At 60.3% G+C, this 13168-nt stretch overlaps 6 protein-coding genes across 6 annotated transcripts; 4 read left to right on the top strand and 2 right to left on the bottom strand.

The window, feature by feature from the left end:
- On the top strand, positions 1 to 549 carry SCHCODRAFT_02624847 (uncharacterized protein; the record flags this gene model as incomplete). Its single annotated transcript, XM_050345267.1, has 2 exons — positions 1 to 191; positions 242 to 549. Coding segments are annotated over exons 1-2 (325 nt in total), but the record flags the coding sequence as incomplete, so codon positions are not given.
- A 1708-nt stretch (positions 550 to 2257) lies between these two features.
- Positions 2258 to 3631, top strand: SCHCODRAFT_01038324 (uncharacterized protein; the record flags this gene model as incomplete). The annotated part of the gene is made up of 1 exon (XM_003031912.2): positions 2258 to 3631. A coding segment is annotated over one exon (1192 nt), but the record flags the coding sequence as incomplete, so codon positions are not given.
- A 183-nt stretch (positions 3632 to 3814) lies between these two features.
- Positions 3815 to 4405, top strand: SCHCODRAFT_02624844 (uncharacterized protein). Its single transcript, XM_050345266.1, has 3 exons — positions 3815 to 3996; positions 4054 to 4088; positions 4143 to 4405. Exons 1-3 carry the CDS (start codon positions 3967 to 3969, stop codon positions 4390 to 4392), a joined length of 315 nt encoding a protein of 104 aa, XP_050199876.1. The 5' UTR covers positions 3815 to 3966; the 3' UTR covers positions 4393 to 4405.
- Positions 4406 to 6491: 2086 nt separating this feature from the next.
- On the top strand, positions 6492 to 8593 carry SCHCODRAFT_02503108 (uncharacterized protein; the record flags this gene model as incomplete). Its single annotated transcript, XM_003031913.3, has 6 exons — positions 6492 to 7029; positions 7080 to 7180; positions 7236 to 7305; positions 7358 to 7860; positions 7914 to 8166; positions 8220 to 8593. 6 exons carry the CDS (start codon positions 6492 to 6494, stop codon positions 8591 to 8593), a joined length of 1839 nt encoding a protein of 612 aa, XP_003031959.2.
- A 326-nt stretch (positions 8594 to 8919) lies between these two features.
- SCHCODRAFT_02624833 (Aldo/keto reductase) lies at positions 8920 to 10239 on the bottom strand. Its single transcript, XM_003032358.2, has 4 exons — positions 10196 to 10239; positions 10046 to 10135; positions 9411 to 9994; positions 8920 to 9355 (listed from the first exon to the last, which is right to left on the bottom strand). The coding sequence occupies exons 2-4, from the start codon at positions 10095 to 10097 to the stop codon at positions 8990 to 8992; spliced, it is 1002 nt and encodes a 333-aa protein (XP_003032404.1). The 5' UTR covers positions 10098 to 10135; positions 10196 to 10239; the 3' UTR covers positions 8920 to 8989.
- A 1346-nt stretch (positions 10240 to 11585) lies between these two features.
- Positions 11586 to 13155, bottom strand: SCHCODRAFT_02667511 (uncharacterized protein; the record flags this gene model as incomplete). Its single annotated transcript, XM_003032359.2, has 2 exons — positions 11586 to 12952; positions 13005 to 13155. The coding sequence occupies 2 exons, from the start codon at positions 13153 to 13155 to the stop codon at positions 11586 to 11588; spliced, it is 1518 nt and encodes a 505-aa protein (XP_003032405.1).
- Positions 13156 to 13168: the final 13 nt, after the last annotated feature.

The following is a 13168-nucleotide window of genomic DNA, read 5'->3' as shown; positions in this document are numbered from 1 at the left end:
CACGACGAGCACAGCGCTAAGCGCTGCGCCATGAGGCTCGTACATTCCTGAGCTAAATCTCTATCCCCTTTCCATCCGTATCACTCGCAAGGCTCACGGACGACACGAAGATCAGCCAACCTGAGGATGTATGCGGAGTCGGAGGAAGATGGACGAAGTCCTCCGCCCATACGCATGCCAGAGCCTGCATTGTGTGTCCCAGTCTACTTCCCAAAGAACCCGCGACTGACACTTTCCCCAGAGCTGACTCTCGACCAGACGCATACGCTTACGCGAACGAAGATAGCTATTCCCCTCGATCAGAACTACTATCCACTCCACCTGGCGGTAGACACACCCAGAAGCACAAACATAACCGTTCGAAGACGAAGCCGAGCGCGCGCTACCGCAAAGACCGCGAAAGACATCATGCTCACGAACCCCACCACGAACTCCTCCGCCTGCTGATCGACCGCGAGTACGAGGCGGAGAAGCTGCGCCGCGCGCTTGACGAGGCATCCCGCCGCATCGACAACGAGGCGCAGCGCGCCGCTGAAGCGGAGCGCGTAGCAAGAGAGACCCTCCATCACGTGCGGCTCGCGGGGGAAGCGCGCGCGACCGCGCAGGCCGATGCGTCCCGCACGCGCGATGAGCTGGCCATGTACCGCGTGCAGGTTACGAACGCGCAGCGCGAGATCGACCGCGCGCAGGACGTCGTGCGCAGCCTAGAGCGGCAGCGAGATGATGCGGAGCGTACGGCGGCGCGAGCGCGAAGTACGGCACGGCGGCTTACGCGCGAGCTGCTTGCTGAAGCCGCGCGAGAGGAGGGACGGCGCCTAGGCTTCCGCGACGGTCTTCGTCAAGCCCGTGCTGAGACGGTTGTTGAGCATCCGCGTAGGCGACGCCGTCATCACCAGCCACGTCGGCGACATGCTCCTACTACCGATACAGAGGAAGAGGCCGCCTTCGAGGACGAATACGACTATCCCTACGAGAGCGAGTACGACTACGAAGCTGCGTTCCGCAACACGCCACGTCGACACGAGGAAACACTCGCCAGCTCTCCAGGTCGCATGCCCATACGCACCGTCGATGCCGGCCAGATCTCTCCGGAGACCTCGACGGGTCCACCGCAACCCAGCCCGCACCCTCTATCCCCGCCACGCACGCGCATATCCTACCCGACGACCGGCGCCCCAACGGAGCCGTTCACCGAGCCTGCTCCAGCGCCTACACCTGTGCTTGAGCACCCAGAAGGACGATCTCCCGCGGGATATGTCCCGCCTCAGATGCGCACGCCGGGTATACAAACGTACAGCCTCGAGATACCGTCTGCAGAGGAAGTCGAGCGGGAGATCAACCCGCCGAGGACTATGCGTCGGGGTCTGAGCAACTCGCGGCGTCATGCGATGGAGATACGTCCTCAGGAGATGCGTCGCGCGTATGAGATGACCAGCCCCCAAGGTGGAGGTGATAGGCAGCCCATCTATACGAACCCGCTTCGTCAGGAATACGAAGATGAAGATGATGGGCCGCAGGGACCGCCACCGTCGAGGCCTATACAGCAGCGTACGCCTGAGGAGATCCTCGCAGAAGCTCGGCGTATCGCGGAGCAGGAGCGCCAGCAGCTGGCGGCGCAACAAGAGGCTGCTGCAGCTGCTCGAGAGCAAGAGGGCGGTGGTGGCGGAGGCGGCATCTTCAGCACGCTGAAGCGGGCGCTGACAGGGAAGGGATCCCGCAAGCGGCCGGGCCTGCAGCGCAACCTGAGCGTAATTGAGGAGCAGAGCACGCCCTCGTCCGCCCGGCGCGGCCACTTGCGCAGCCAGAGCGAGAACGTCGTCCCACGCGCACCGTACGGGCGCAACGACGTTAGCCCGGACATCGCCATCTCCGTGCAGCCGCCGTCGCACTCGGAGACGACGCCGTCGAAGGCGACGCCGTCGAGGGAGGGCATGAGCTCGCGCGAGCATCTGCCAAGGAGCGATGGGTATCTTTCGCCGCGGATGCAGCCAGCGCCGATGGAGTATACGCGCCCGGTGCCGCATACGCCAGGCGGCCACTATGAGGATAACTGGGCGGCGCAGTATACGCCGGAGCAAAGGCATCTTATTGATACGGAGGGATGGAAGGGGCTTCTCGATCGTACGGTTGCGACGCCGAATGGCGCGGCTGTGAGGGGTGGGCCACCTCTTCCTTCGTCCTCGTCTTCGTCGCGCATGCGCCCGCATGGTGTCAACAACTCGAGCTCGTCGTCTCGCGCGGGAGGGGCGCCGCGTCGTATGCGATCGAACTTGTCATCTCGCGGTCAGCCGCCACCGCCCCAAGTGCATGCGCCGCGACCGTCGGCGCCAGCAGCGCCGCCTCCTGTGCCATTCAGCCCAGCTAGCGCGTACAGCGGCCTGCGCGGCAGCTCGATGACGACGAAGGAGCATCAGATGGCCTTCAAGCATTCGCCGTCGCTGGCATTCCCGCCCCTTCCGCCTCTTGCGCCCACGACCTCGGCTGAGCCAACGACGCGTCCGGGCAGTGCGATGTCGCGGCGGTCGGCGCGGTCGTTACGCTCGCAGCGTGAAGCAGACGCGGACAGGGACCGCGCGAGGCAAGACGCAGAGGACCATGCGCGGCTGGCGAGCGAGCTGCACCGCCCGAGCTCGCGCGGCTCGGCGTACGGGCACTACGACCCATCCACGTACGTTGACCCGGCACTCGTGCGGTCGACGGAGGACTTGACGCTGCCGGCGCAAGCTGCGACGCCGCGTTCGCGGGCTGCTGAGGTGTCGGCGACGCCGCGATCCAGGCAGCGCGCGTTGTCGCGGTCGAGGGATGAGCTGCGGAGCCCAAGGTCTCAGCCGCCAGCAGACCCACCGCCTTCGTCGCGCGCGTCGGAGGCGCCGTCGCAGGGGAGGAGCCAGGGGACGTCGGACGACTACGGTGCGGAGACAGATGCGAACACGCGCGCAAATGCAGCAATGAGGGCGTCTTCCCTGCGGTCGCGCGGCGGCGACTCAACGAGGGGTGGTACGGGCCCAGGCGATGCATATCGTGGACCGCCTCCTCCGCAGCAGCCCAGCGCGGGTATGCCCTACGCTGGGGGCGCGCAGCCGTACGGAGCGCCGCTTGGCTATCGTGCTCCTCCGGCCTCGCATGCATATGGGCAGCCAAGGGCACCTCCTGTGTATCCCTACGCAGCAGCTGCGCCACCTGCCGGGTATGCCCAGCCTCCTCATCCTCCGGCGAGTCCGTACGCCCCTCCCGCGGTCCCAGGCGGGATGCCTAATGGCGCTGGCCCCGGTGGCGGCGTTTATGGTCCCCCTCCCGTGCAGAACGGCAGGACAAGCCCCTTCATCCCTGAGCGGCCACCGTCGCGGTCAAGCTCGCCGACCCCGGTGCCCGTTCCTCCGCCTCAGCCCCAAGGCCCGCGTCGCGAGCGCTCGCAAACTTCGTACACGGATTTGGACTACGCAGAGTAAGGTGTTGATCTCAATGCTCGGAAAATGTACATACTAGGACCCTTTTCTCCTTTTTCACGCCCTGTTCACGACCCATTATGTATTCTGATGTGCAGCTGTCGATCTGCTGTTTGTACGATTTGTGTGCTGTGAATGCTCTGCTTGTACTACATATTTCTCTATCGATCTTATTTGTTCCTTTTGTGGCCTGCCAGCATGACCAGGGGTGGTTGAGCTTGGGAAGGTGCGTGTGACGTTCTGCCCTTGTTGAGTACAATACCGGCAAAACCAATAGGTGAGATTGTATCTTGTGTGCAGAACTACTGATACTGACACATTGAGTAGATAAACTCACGATGCCACCAATTGTGGCAACGAGTCCCGCCAGCATTGCGAGGCGCTCTCATGCCCATCGCCTCTCAGGCTGTCCGCTGTCGGCGAATAACGACTCGGACCCGGAGTTCAGAGACAACAAAAATACACTCGTCGTATAATCCTTCGTACGAATGCTTATGCCTTACGCCTCTTCGATCGACAGATGCTGAAGGCCATGCCAAGGACCACGCTGGTGAGTCTGACTATGACGGTGTCCAACATCGTATAGACGCTTACGCCGCTTATGAAGATGCGGTGCTCTATCGCCGCCTATCTCGCAGCATCGTACGTCCTCTGCTTCTTTCTCCAGAATTTTCGAGGGCTAGCCCGCCTCCGCAGGCGATCCTCAGCAACGCAGCGCGCTATCGCCTCCACCGAGTGCGTGGGCGCTGTGGGAGGACGAGGGAAAGGGGACCCCTTATGGGGATATTCCCGCGTGGAGGATGCGCCTTCCCCGCCGGACATTGCCCTCCCCGAAGGGACGTCGCCTGCTCGTCCAGCATCCTGGCGCGCGGCGTGCGGCCCTGGGCATGGAGGTGGGCTTCCGATAGCTTCCTTGCGGCGCGCAGCTGCCTTCTGGTCAGGCTGAATACAATTTTAGGGACCTCCTCGCTTGTGTTCGTCCACTGCTCACGGCCGCAATCACGCTGTGAGCAACATTGCGCACGATGCTCTCGCTATCAGGCGAGTCTGTTGAATGTATGGTCGCTTGCATCATCAAGGAACAGTGTCGGTCGAAGTGCGTCCGAGTGATGAGGCAGATGCTGTAGCATGGCGAATAATGCTAAATCATCCATGTATCGCCTCGGACGATGGTGAGCACGTCGATAGCTGCATAGCGATGGATCGAAAGAAGGCCTTCAATGCAGCATGGAGCCGGAGGCAGATATCACTGTCATCTGATTACTGACGCCTGTCGCGACAGGTTCTGTTCGTCGCCGCCTCCGCACAAGCTGCGGTACGCCACAAGCGAGAGTCTGTATCGTGTGGCTCATGTACAAGGTGGGCGCGCCGCGCGAACTCATACAAGGTCTTAGCCGATGTTCGAGGCTAACACGATGCCAGACGTTTCCCGCACTCACTGACTGTTGCGGGGAGGGATATTTGTAGGCGAGGAGGGGGACCATGCCGTACGGCGCGCCTCAGCGACATCAGGCCGCCCACGACGCCGCCCTTCCAACGCGGCGACAAGTTTCTCAAGCGCCAGGAATCACGCAAGTCTCAATTGACCGCGTGATATCGTGGGAGGTCGTGGGAACGACAAACACATCCCGAGGACGTGCACAGCTTGCAGCTTGTCTCCGTCCATCCGGATCTCCGCTGCATCTCCGTCGCTCTAGCATCTGAAAATCTCCTCCAGATTTCAGCACTTCGCAAAGGCTCCCAGAACTCCTGTCTGGCCCAATGCTGTGATTGCTGCGGCTCTGGCGATGATTCGGTTGGAAGGGTGCGTCATTGAGCAGGACCCGATAACGACCTCTTCATTCGAAGCTGCTTCTCCGCGTACCTCGATTGCATGGGCAGTACACGCAGCATCTACCTTTTTGATCAATCATCACGGGCGCCCAAGAGATCTGGGCGACAGTCGAAAGGATGGTGCTTTCGTCCCCTTCTGGCCGATATGGTTGTGGGGGAACGAGATAGTGGAAACCTGCGAAGCAGCAAGCTGGCAACGGCGCAGCCATTTCATGGGCCACTTTTGGACGACGCGCTCATCAAGCCTGCAGAGAAAAAATAGACATACGACAAGATGATGACCTCACGCACCTCAACCTCAGTTCTCCCTCTTGCCTCCCGAAACTCCTGGTCGCGCCAATCCTCCTCGCTCTTGGTCTTCAGGCTGTACTTCTCGGCGCTTGGCTGTCTTTCTTTACAGCCTCCGCGCAGGACCAGGTGACCGCGTTCCTGCTCCTCAGCTACAGCCGCGTCCCCGAGGTGATCGCGGTGAATGCACGAACGGAACACCAACATTAGATGTTTTGAATTGATGGGATTGACGCGATAGACAATCGCAAAAAGGTTGAATGGACAATAGGATGCGGAAGCTCGAACGGTCGCCGACTTCGCTCCTTCGACATCCTATGACTCGGCGGCCGGACCTGCGCTTGCGTCACCTGAAGCCTGCTTGGTATCCTAGAGACTGCTCTCCTGACATGGGACCCGCTAGCTCAAAAGCCAACTCGCCTCTTCGCAAGTCTCTTCCCGGCGGTCGCATTCACTCCCCCCTTTCGCTTTTTTCTTCGGTTCGATTTCTTCCGAGTTCTTTCCCGCCCTTGCCCTGCTGGTCAGGTTTCTGTATTCGTTTATTCGTTTCCATTCGTTTTCTATTCTTCGTTTCCTCCCTGTTCCTTTTCCGCGCCAGGTTCGCGCTGCCTTTCCACTCTCTTGGAACCTCCGTGCTTCCGCCTTGCACGCATACGGGCGCCCGTGTGGCCATCCCCATCCGATCAGAACTCCGGATCCTCCTACGCGGACCTCATACGCGTGCAGAGCAGTGCTCTCCCACGCGACTCTGCTTATCCACCTCTCTGCGCGTTTGCAACAGGTGCCCGCACTATTCACTCATCAAAGCTCAATAGCATCATCGCTAATTACTATTCGTCTCCCCACAGATAGATAAGGGGCAGCCCTCTTGGACGCCGACCTTTTCCCCAGTTGCATTCTCTCCCTCGCTCATCATCGTTGACGATGTATTCCCGCGCTGAAGCATCCAACGGCACTGCGCAGGGAGGCGCTCCCCCGCAGCAGCCCGTGCGCAAGGAAGACCTGATCGCCCCCGAGATCGTGTGGCACCTTAACATCGTCCTCCTTTGTCTCCTCGGCCTGCTCGCCCTGACACGAGTCTCCCGCGCGGCTGCGCGCTTGACGAGCACCGGCGAATGGCTCGCGGGGCATGTCTTCGGGAGCAAGATCTCCGTCGTGCGCGAGCAGCCGCGGCCGCCTCTCGACCGGGAGGACACCCTCGCCAGGCCCCACTTCGCGGAGAAGGGAAGCGGCGTCACGCTCACGCAGAGCGCGACGTTGACCCCGACTCTGCAAGGTGAGGGTGGTGCGCGCGCCCCGCCGCACGTCGCTGCCTGCCCTCGCATCCTCCGTCCTATCTTCGAACCCCTTCACTGGCGCTGGACGAAGGGACACTCACTCAATCAGCTTGTCCTCTACGTCGGCTGGTTTGTCGGTATGGCATACGCTGGACTGTACAAGTCTAATCCATTCACGAATCCTGGTGCGTTACCCTCTCCCTTTGTGCCATCGCAGATGCTGAAAGTTCGCTAGTGCGCGCCGGTGCCGTCGCCGTGTCCCAGATCCCGTGGGTGTTCGCTTTGGGGACGAAGGTCAACCCCGTAGGCTACGTTCTTGGTGTCGGCTACGAGAAGGTACCGTTTACCCCAGCCCGACGACGTGAGATGCTGGCTCTGACCTATTCCTTAGTTGAACTTCCTCCATCGCCATGTAGGACGACTCATCATCCTCGCCGTCAATGTCCATGTCATCGGATATCGTAAGTCTTGGCTTCGTACCCTCCCTCGTAACGTCTGACCCTTTTCGAAAAGTCTTCAAGTTCTTCTGGGAGGACGCCTTCTTCGAAGCGATTGTGAAGCCGGACTACGTCTGGGGTCTCGTCGCGACCGTGTGCATGGACATGCTCTTCATCTTCTCCACCTCCTGGGTCCGCAACAACTTCTACAACCTCTTCTTCTGGTCGCACTGCACCGCCTTCCTCATCCTCATCCCCGCGATCTACATGCACAAGCGGCCCCTTCTCAACTACGTTATCGCCTTCGCTTCGGTCTACGCCTTCGACCGTGTCTTCCGCCTCGTGAAGACTCGCGTGCAGCGCGCGCATCTGCGCGCGATGCCGGAGCTTGGAATGGTGCGCATGGAGATGCGCTCGCTCACCTCGGGGTGGCGCGCGGGGCAGCATGTGCGGATTCGCGTGCTCAGCTCGGCGATGGGCCTGGTTGGATGGTCTGAGGTGCACCCCTTCACGATTGCGAACGCGCCGGGCACGTCTTCCGGCATGGTTCTCATGGTCAAGAAGACGGGGCGTTGGACGGTACGACACATTTCTGCGTTCCTTTGCGTTCGATCTGACGCGATCTATCCTAGCATCACTTGTTTGAGCTCGCGAAGTCGCGCAGCGCGGAGGGCGACGAGGACCCGCAGGTGCAGGTGATTGTCGAGGGGCCGTACGGCGGACCTGGCGACTCGATTTTCTCAAGCTACTCTGCGGCCTTGTTCGTCTGCGGTGGGAGCGGAATCACTTTCGGGCTCTCCGCCATGGACGACCTGCTTCAGAAGGACGCCGCAGGAGAGAGCCGTCTCAAGATCATTGACTTGATCTGGATAGTCCAGGACATCGGTGCGTTGCCTTCTCCTTCCTTCATTTTGACCGAGTGCTGAACGGCGGTCTAGGCGCGATCGCGCCATTGCTTCCCGAGCTCACCGCGCTGTTGCACTCGGCAAGGCACGCGACGGTGAACATCTCCATTCACTACACGCGAGTATCTGCCGCGGGCGCGGCAGCTATCCACGAAGCTACGATTCCGCGGGGCATGCACATCCACGTCGGTCGCCCCCACACGAAGCACGCTTTGGACAACATCATCACGAACACGGTGTATGGTGCTGGCGAGCGGAACGCCGAGCCTCACTGCGGTGTCCTCGTCGGAGTTTGCGGCCCAGTCGCGCTCGCGGACGACGTGCGCAAGACGGTGAGCTGGATCGATCCGAAGAAGCGGGATCTCGTCGGGGGCGTCGAGGTTCACGAGGAAGTGTTTGGGTGGTGAACGATCTTTGGTGACATAGAGTGGATTTTATCATTTGTTGTAGACGCTTTTGCTGGCACGACTCGCGACGACCACTTATTTATACATAGAGTTGGGTCGGCGCGCTTACCTGTTGTACAAGTATGCCACCACCTTGTATAACACTGGGCTTCCATCGAGCCCTCGCTGTCCTTTACTCCATAACACATTTTGTACTTGCTATAACATCGTGTCTTTGTCTGGTGCCACAAAAGAAGCGGGAAAGCCTGAGCTTAGCGCGTGCTTCTTGACTTCAGTCACGCCGGACAAGATGTGCTTACGGAACATCCCGAAGCAAAATACGACCACTCAGGCTTGTATCCGACGTCCTCCATACGAAGATTGTTATTACTACGCGATTCTTTACACTTTCCTTCGTCACGCAAAGTTATACTTCGCCAACCGCGCCGGGAATCGCTCTCCCTTGGGCTTGAACTCGCGCAACATCGTATCGATTTCGCTCAGCTCATCGCTCGTGAGCTCAACCAGTGTCGAGTTCTCCTTGATCTTCTCCACGCTCTTCGATCCCGGGATTGGGATGATAGTCGGCATGCCTGGCTTGGCGCTCTGCGCGACGACCCAGGCGAGCGCTACCTGCGCGATGGTGACGCCCTTGCGATTCGCGAGTCCCTCGACGGCGCGTACGAGCTGAAGGTTAACGTCGAAGACGTCGGGCTGGAAGCGCGGGGAGTGACGGCGGTAGTCGGTAGGTGCAAGGTCGTCGATGGACTTAATCTGCCCGGTCTATGCAATTCGGCTCAGGTCAGCGATAGTTCAAACAAGGAGGGGTTCAGCTCACCAGAAAACCGGCGCCAAGAGGCGAGTACGCGATGATGGGGATGTCCAGCTCCGCGCAGGCCTTTGCGACGCCGTTGTCGAGGATGTCCGTGAACCACGCCGAGAACTCGACCTCGACGCCGCCGTCGATGGGGGCATACTTCGCAGCCTCGCGAATGGTCTCCGCACCGACCTCCGTCAGGCCAATAGCGCCAATCTTCCCCTCGTCGACGAGCTCCTTCAGCGCCTTGATCATTGTCTCCACCGGCACTGACGCATCTCTTCGCCCGGGCTCAAAGACGTCGATCTTCTTCACGCCCTGCAGGATGCCCAAGCAGAAATCCACGCTGCGGCGGATGCCCTCGGGCGAGTTGTCCGGCGTAGGCTGTCCGATGCTGACGCCGGCCACGGCGCCCTTGATGGAGAGGATGACGCGGTCGGCGTCCTCGGGGTACTTCTCGAAGTACGCCTTGACGATGTGGAGGGAGTTGTGCTCGGGCGAGCCGTAGAACTCGCCGCCGTTCCAGACGTTCGCGCCGGCTTCGAGCGCGGCCTTCATGCAGGCGATGGAGTGTTCAACGGAGTGGTTGGCGTTGAAAGTGAGGGCTATCGAGGGGTCGTTAGACACGAGGATAGCACACTGGATGAGCGACGTACACATGAGCCCGAATCCGATGGGGCCGACTTCCTTACCGAGGTACTTGACCATAATGGTTGCTGCAGATGGAGAACGGAGATGAGTTGTCACTGCTCAAGAGGATCGGTTGTTGTGCCCGCGAATGCTGTTGCCACAAATGATGCACGCACCGTTGACAAGATTCGAGCGCTCTTCTTCTCGTGTCAGGCAGTACTGGACGGAGAGTGAAGAGCGCTCCTACCACTAAATCTGGCCTATATAGGGGCGGCGATTTCACACGCTCCGGATGGCAACCGCTTTCGTCGCGGTAGCCATCCGGCGTACCCACGTACCTTGGCGCAGGTGAAGGTGCATTGTTCCTAATCCAGCTGACGATCCACGACACAAGGGGCCGACTTATCCCACGATGGGACTCGCGAGACACGGTCAGCCGGCCGCAAGAGCCCGGTCGGAAAGCCGTTAACCACATATCAACGACTTGCCTGCTGAACATCGTCGGATTAGTGAGACGAATGAGTTACACCGGTAAGAGGATCTCACCTCGTCCCTGGGTTTGTCATTCAGATGATCAGGCGACGCACCTTGCGAATATGTTGCCTGCAGCACGCGCTGGCAAGGGAGGCAAGCAGCAAGATGGCATTAGGGTCGCTGTGTGGTTACCAAGGATGTATGTTTGTCTCGCGAAGGACATTCGTCTCATCTCTTTCAAGGGACATACTGTCAGTCTAATTTAAAGTTAGTAAAAAGGGGGGAGTAAAAAGACCTAATTCCTATTAGGCGAGTTCTTGGCGAGGCGGTGGGCTTCGCGCTGGACTCAGTCTCCAAAAATACGTTTCCCAACTAGTATCTGCGCGCCTGAATTAGGTGTTGCACCGGAGAATCCTGCGGGGTTAGCACGTGGGTGGCGCGTCTAAGCTGAGTTAATGGAAGATCTACCGGGGGCTTTCCTGGAGCGGGCGTGCGGTGGTCAAGAAGCTGCTGTTCAAGGGGCTTTTAATATGTCGGAGGTCCTCTGTATGGCTAGGCTGATAGTGATACGCGGCAGTGGCAGGTTCTGGTTAGCTTTCTGAAGCTTCGGACAGGTACTGTGGGCAAAGTAGATGATGTATTAGGCCCTGAATCTACGCTACTTATATACTTAGGGGATACGTTCCTCGTGCGCTGGCAGATTTGCTGGCGCTTGCCGCGTCTCCCTCCAGCGACGTCGTTTCCTCCGTGCTGGATAATCGCTGACCGATTTCGGAAGCCCCCGAACCCCGTGATGAGTCAGGTGCCAGCGGAGCCGAAAGGCCTAGACCGGCCCGTCCTCGTGGCATTCGCCCCTATGTCCGAACTCATTCGTCGCGTGACATCCGCGGTGCACAAGAGATTTCAGCGCCCTCGCTGAAGGGGGAATGCCAAAAGAGGGGACGAACGAAACGTAGATTAGCATACGGGAGCGCCCTATTATACACGGGACACGAGGCGGATATGTGAGAGGAAGGAGCGTCCAGTCCTTCTGAGATATTCAAGAAATGAAGCGTATAGTTCGGTAACCTCTGTCCTCGTCTGCACGTTTTCCTACGCGTCACGCTCCCTTCCGGTCGACGCGCTTTCTCCGCGCGGCGCAGGCTTCGGGCCTCGCAGATGAGGGGGCACTCCCGACGCTGCGTACAACAGAGCAGTGGTCAGGTACTGTCCTTCGGGCGGAGCCACGAATATTCCCCATAGCTCGTCGGGCACGCACGCCAAGATGTCCTCGCGGCCCATCTCTCGTAGGAAGCGCTCGATCGTATACATCCGCGTGTGCGCGAATACATGTTCCCAGCGCTCGGGACGCGTCGTGGCATGCAGGATGTCCCGGTACGCGAGCACCGGGTTGACGCCGTACTCGAATCCTCGGAAGACCTCGTACCGCGACAGTACTTCGGAGCAGTCCGCAGCTACGTCGACCACACAGGCGAACGAACGGCGGTCCCAAACCCTATACCCCAGAAGGTGAGCGCTTTCGGCCCCGATGTCGAGCTCCTCGATCAAGACGAGTTCTCCGACGAGGCCCTGAGGGCCTGCCACGATCACCGTCGTCCCGCTGGTCAGCGTGCATTCGAGGGCATGCGTGAAATCGAGCCGGTAGCGAGGCAGAGGGAAGGGAAAGCCTTGCACGCGCTGTGTCGGGTGCCCTTCATCGGCGTCCAGGCTGACAAGCATGGCGTGAGGTCGAATATCCCCAGTGCGACGTCGAACGAAGGGGTGGACAAGGCTCAGGATGCGATCTATCCCGAACGCCCGTGACTGCTGAAGACTGGGTTGGAAGGCGGGGGGCAAGGGGTGCCCCGGGGCTGGAATGCTAGGTCCCCGCAGCGGTGGCGCTAGCGCCGGCGGGAGGTCGCGGATGGAGGGGGCAGGGGATACTGCGGGTACGCGGTGGTGTCCTTGCGGGTCATTGGAGGGATTGCGCGGTTCTATCTCCGGAATCAGGTCCATGGGTCGACGCTCGGCGGGCGTGACCTCGCCCACTCCATACTCCCGAAGGGCTTCGTAGCTTTGAGGGGGAGCGAGCTCGTCTCTGGCCCGCTCATGTCTGCTGTCCAGCGACGCTTGGGATGGGGCGGAGGATGCCCTGGGCCAGGGTGAAGCGGCGACGGTTCCCGAGGGGGACGGGGAGCGGCGTTCACGAGTACGGTTCGAACTGGCGATAGAGGGTATCCCAACGTGGGTACGCGACACTCTCTTGCCAGGAGGGTTGAGTAGTGCCCCCAGACTAGGGGCGAAGACGGCGGAGCTGGGTGCCGTGGTTCGCGCGGTGTGGCGGATGGCTCGTACCCCAGTCTCGACGGCAAGGGGAGACGTGGGCGGGGAGTCGTGAACCCGGGTTTCGCGTCGTAGAGGAATCTTCATTTTCTTGGCGCCGGGGGTTTTCGAGGAGGAGCGAGCTGTCGTCCCGCTTTCTGTCGTTGGTGTCAGCTCCGCTTGCCTCTGTTGCGGGGCCCTCTCTTTTACCTTCGGCTTCCTGCCCGTACTCTCCTTTGACTCGGGCGAGATTGGTAACGTAGTTCGCCACCAGCTTATGGCGAATAACGCGAAGCGACGGAGGAGACGCTGTCCGTTTGGGCGGTCGAGGTGAGAGGCGTTCGGGCAACGGATGCTGCATGCACGCGGGGAGG

The sequence above is a fragment of the Schizophyllum commune genome (assembly GCF_000143185.2).
Source record: "Schizophyllum commune H4-8 unplaced genomic scaffold SCHCOscaffold_6, whole genome shotgun sequence".
NCBI lineage: Eukaryota > Fungi > Basidiomycota > Agaricomycetes > Agaricales > Schizophyllaceae > Schizophyllum > Schizophyllum commune.
The sequence above is the reverse complement of the archived record's forward strand: the minus strand, read 5'-3'. Positions and strand labels throughout refer to the sequence as shown.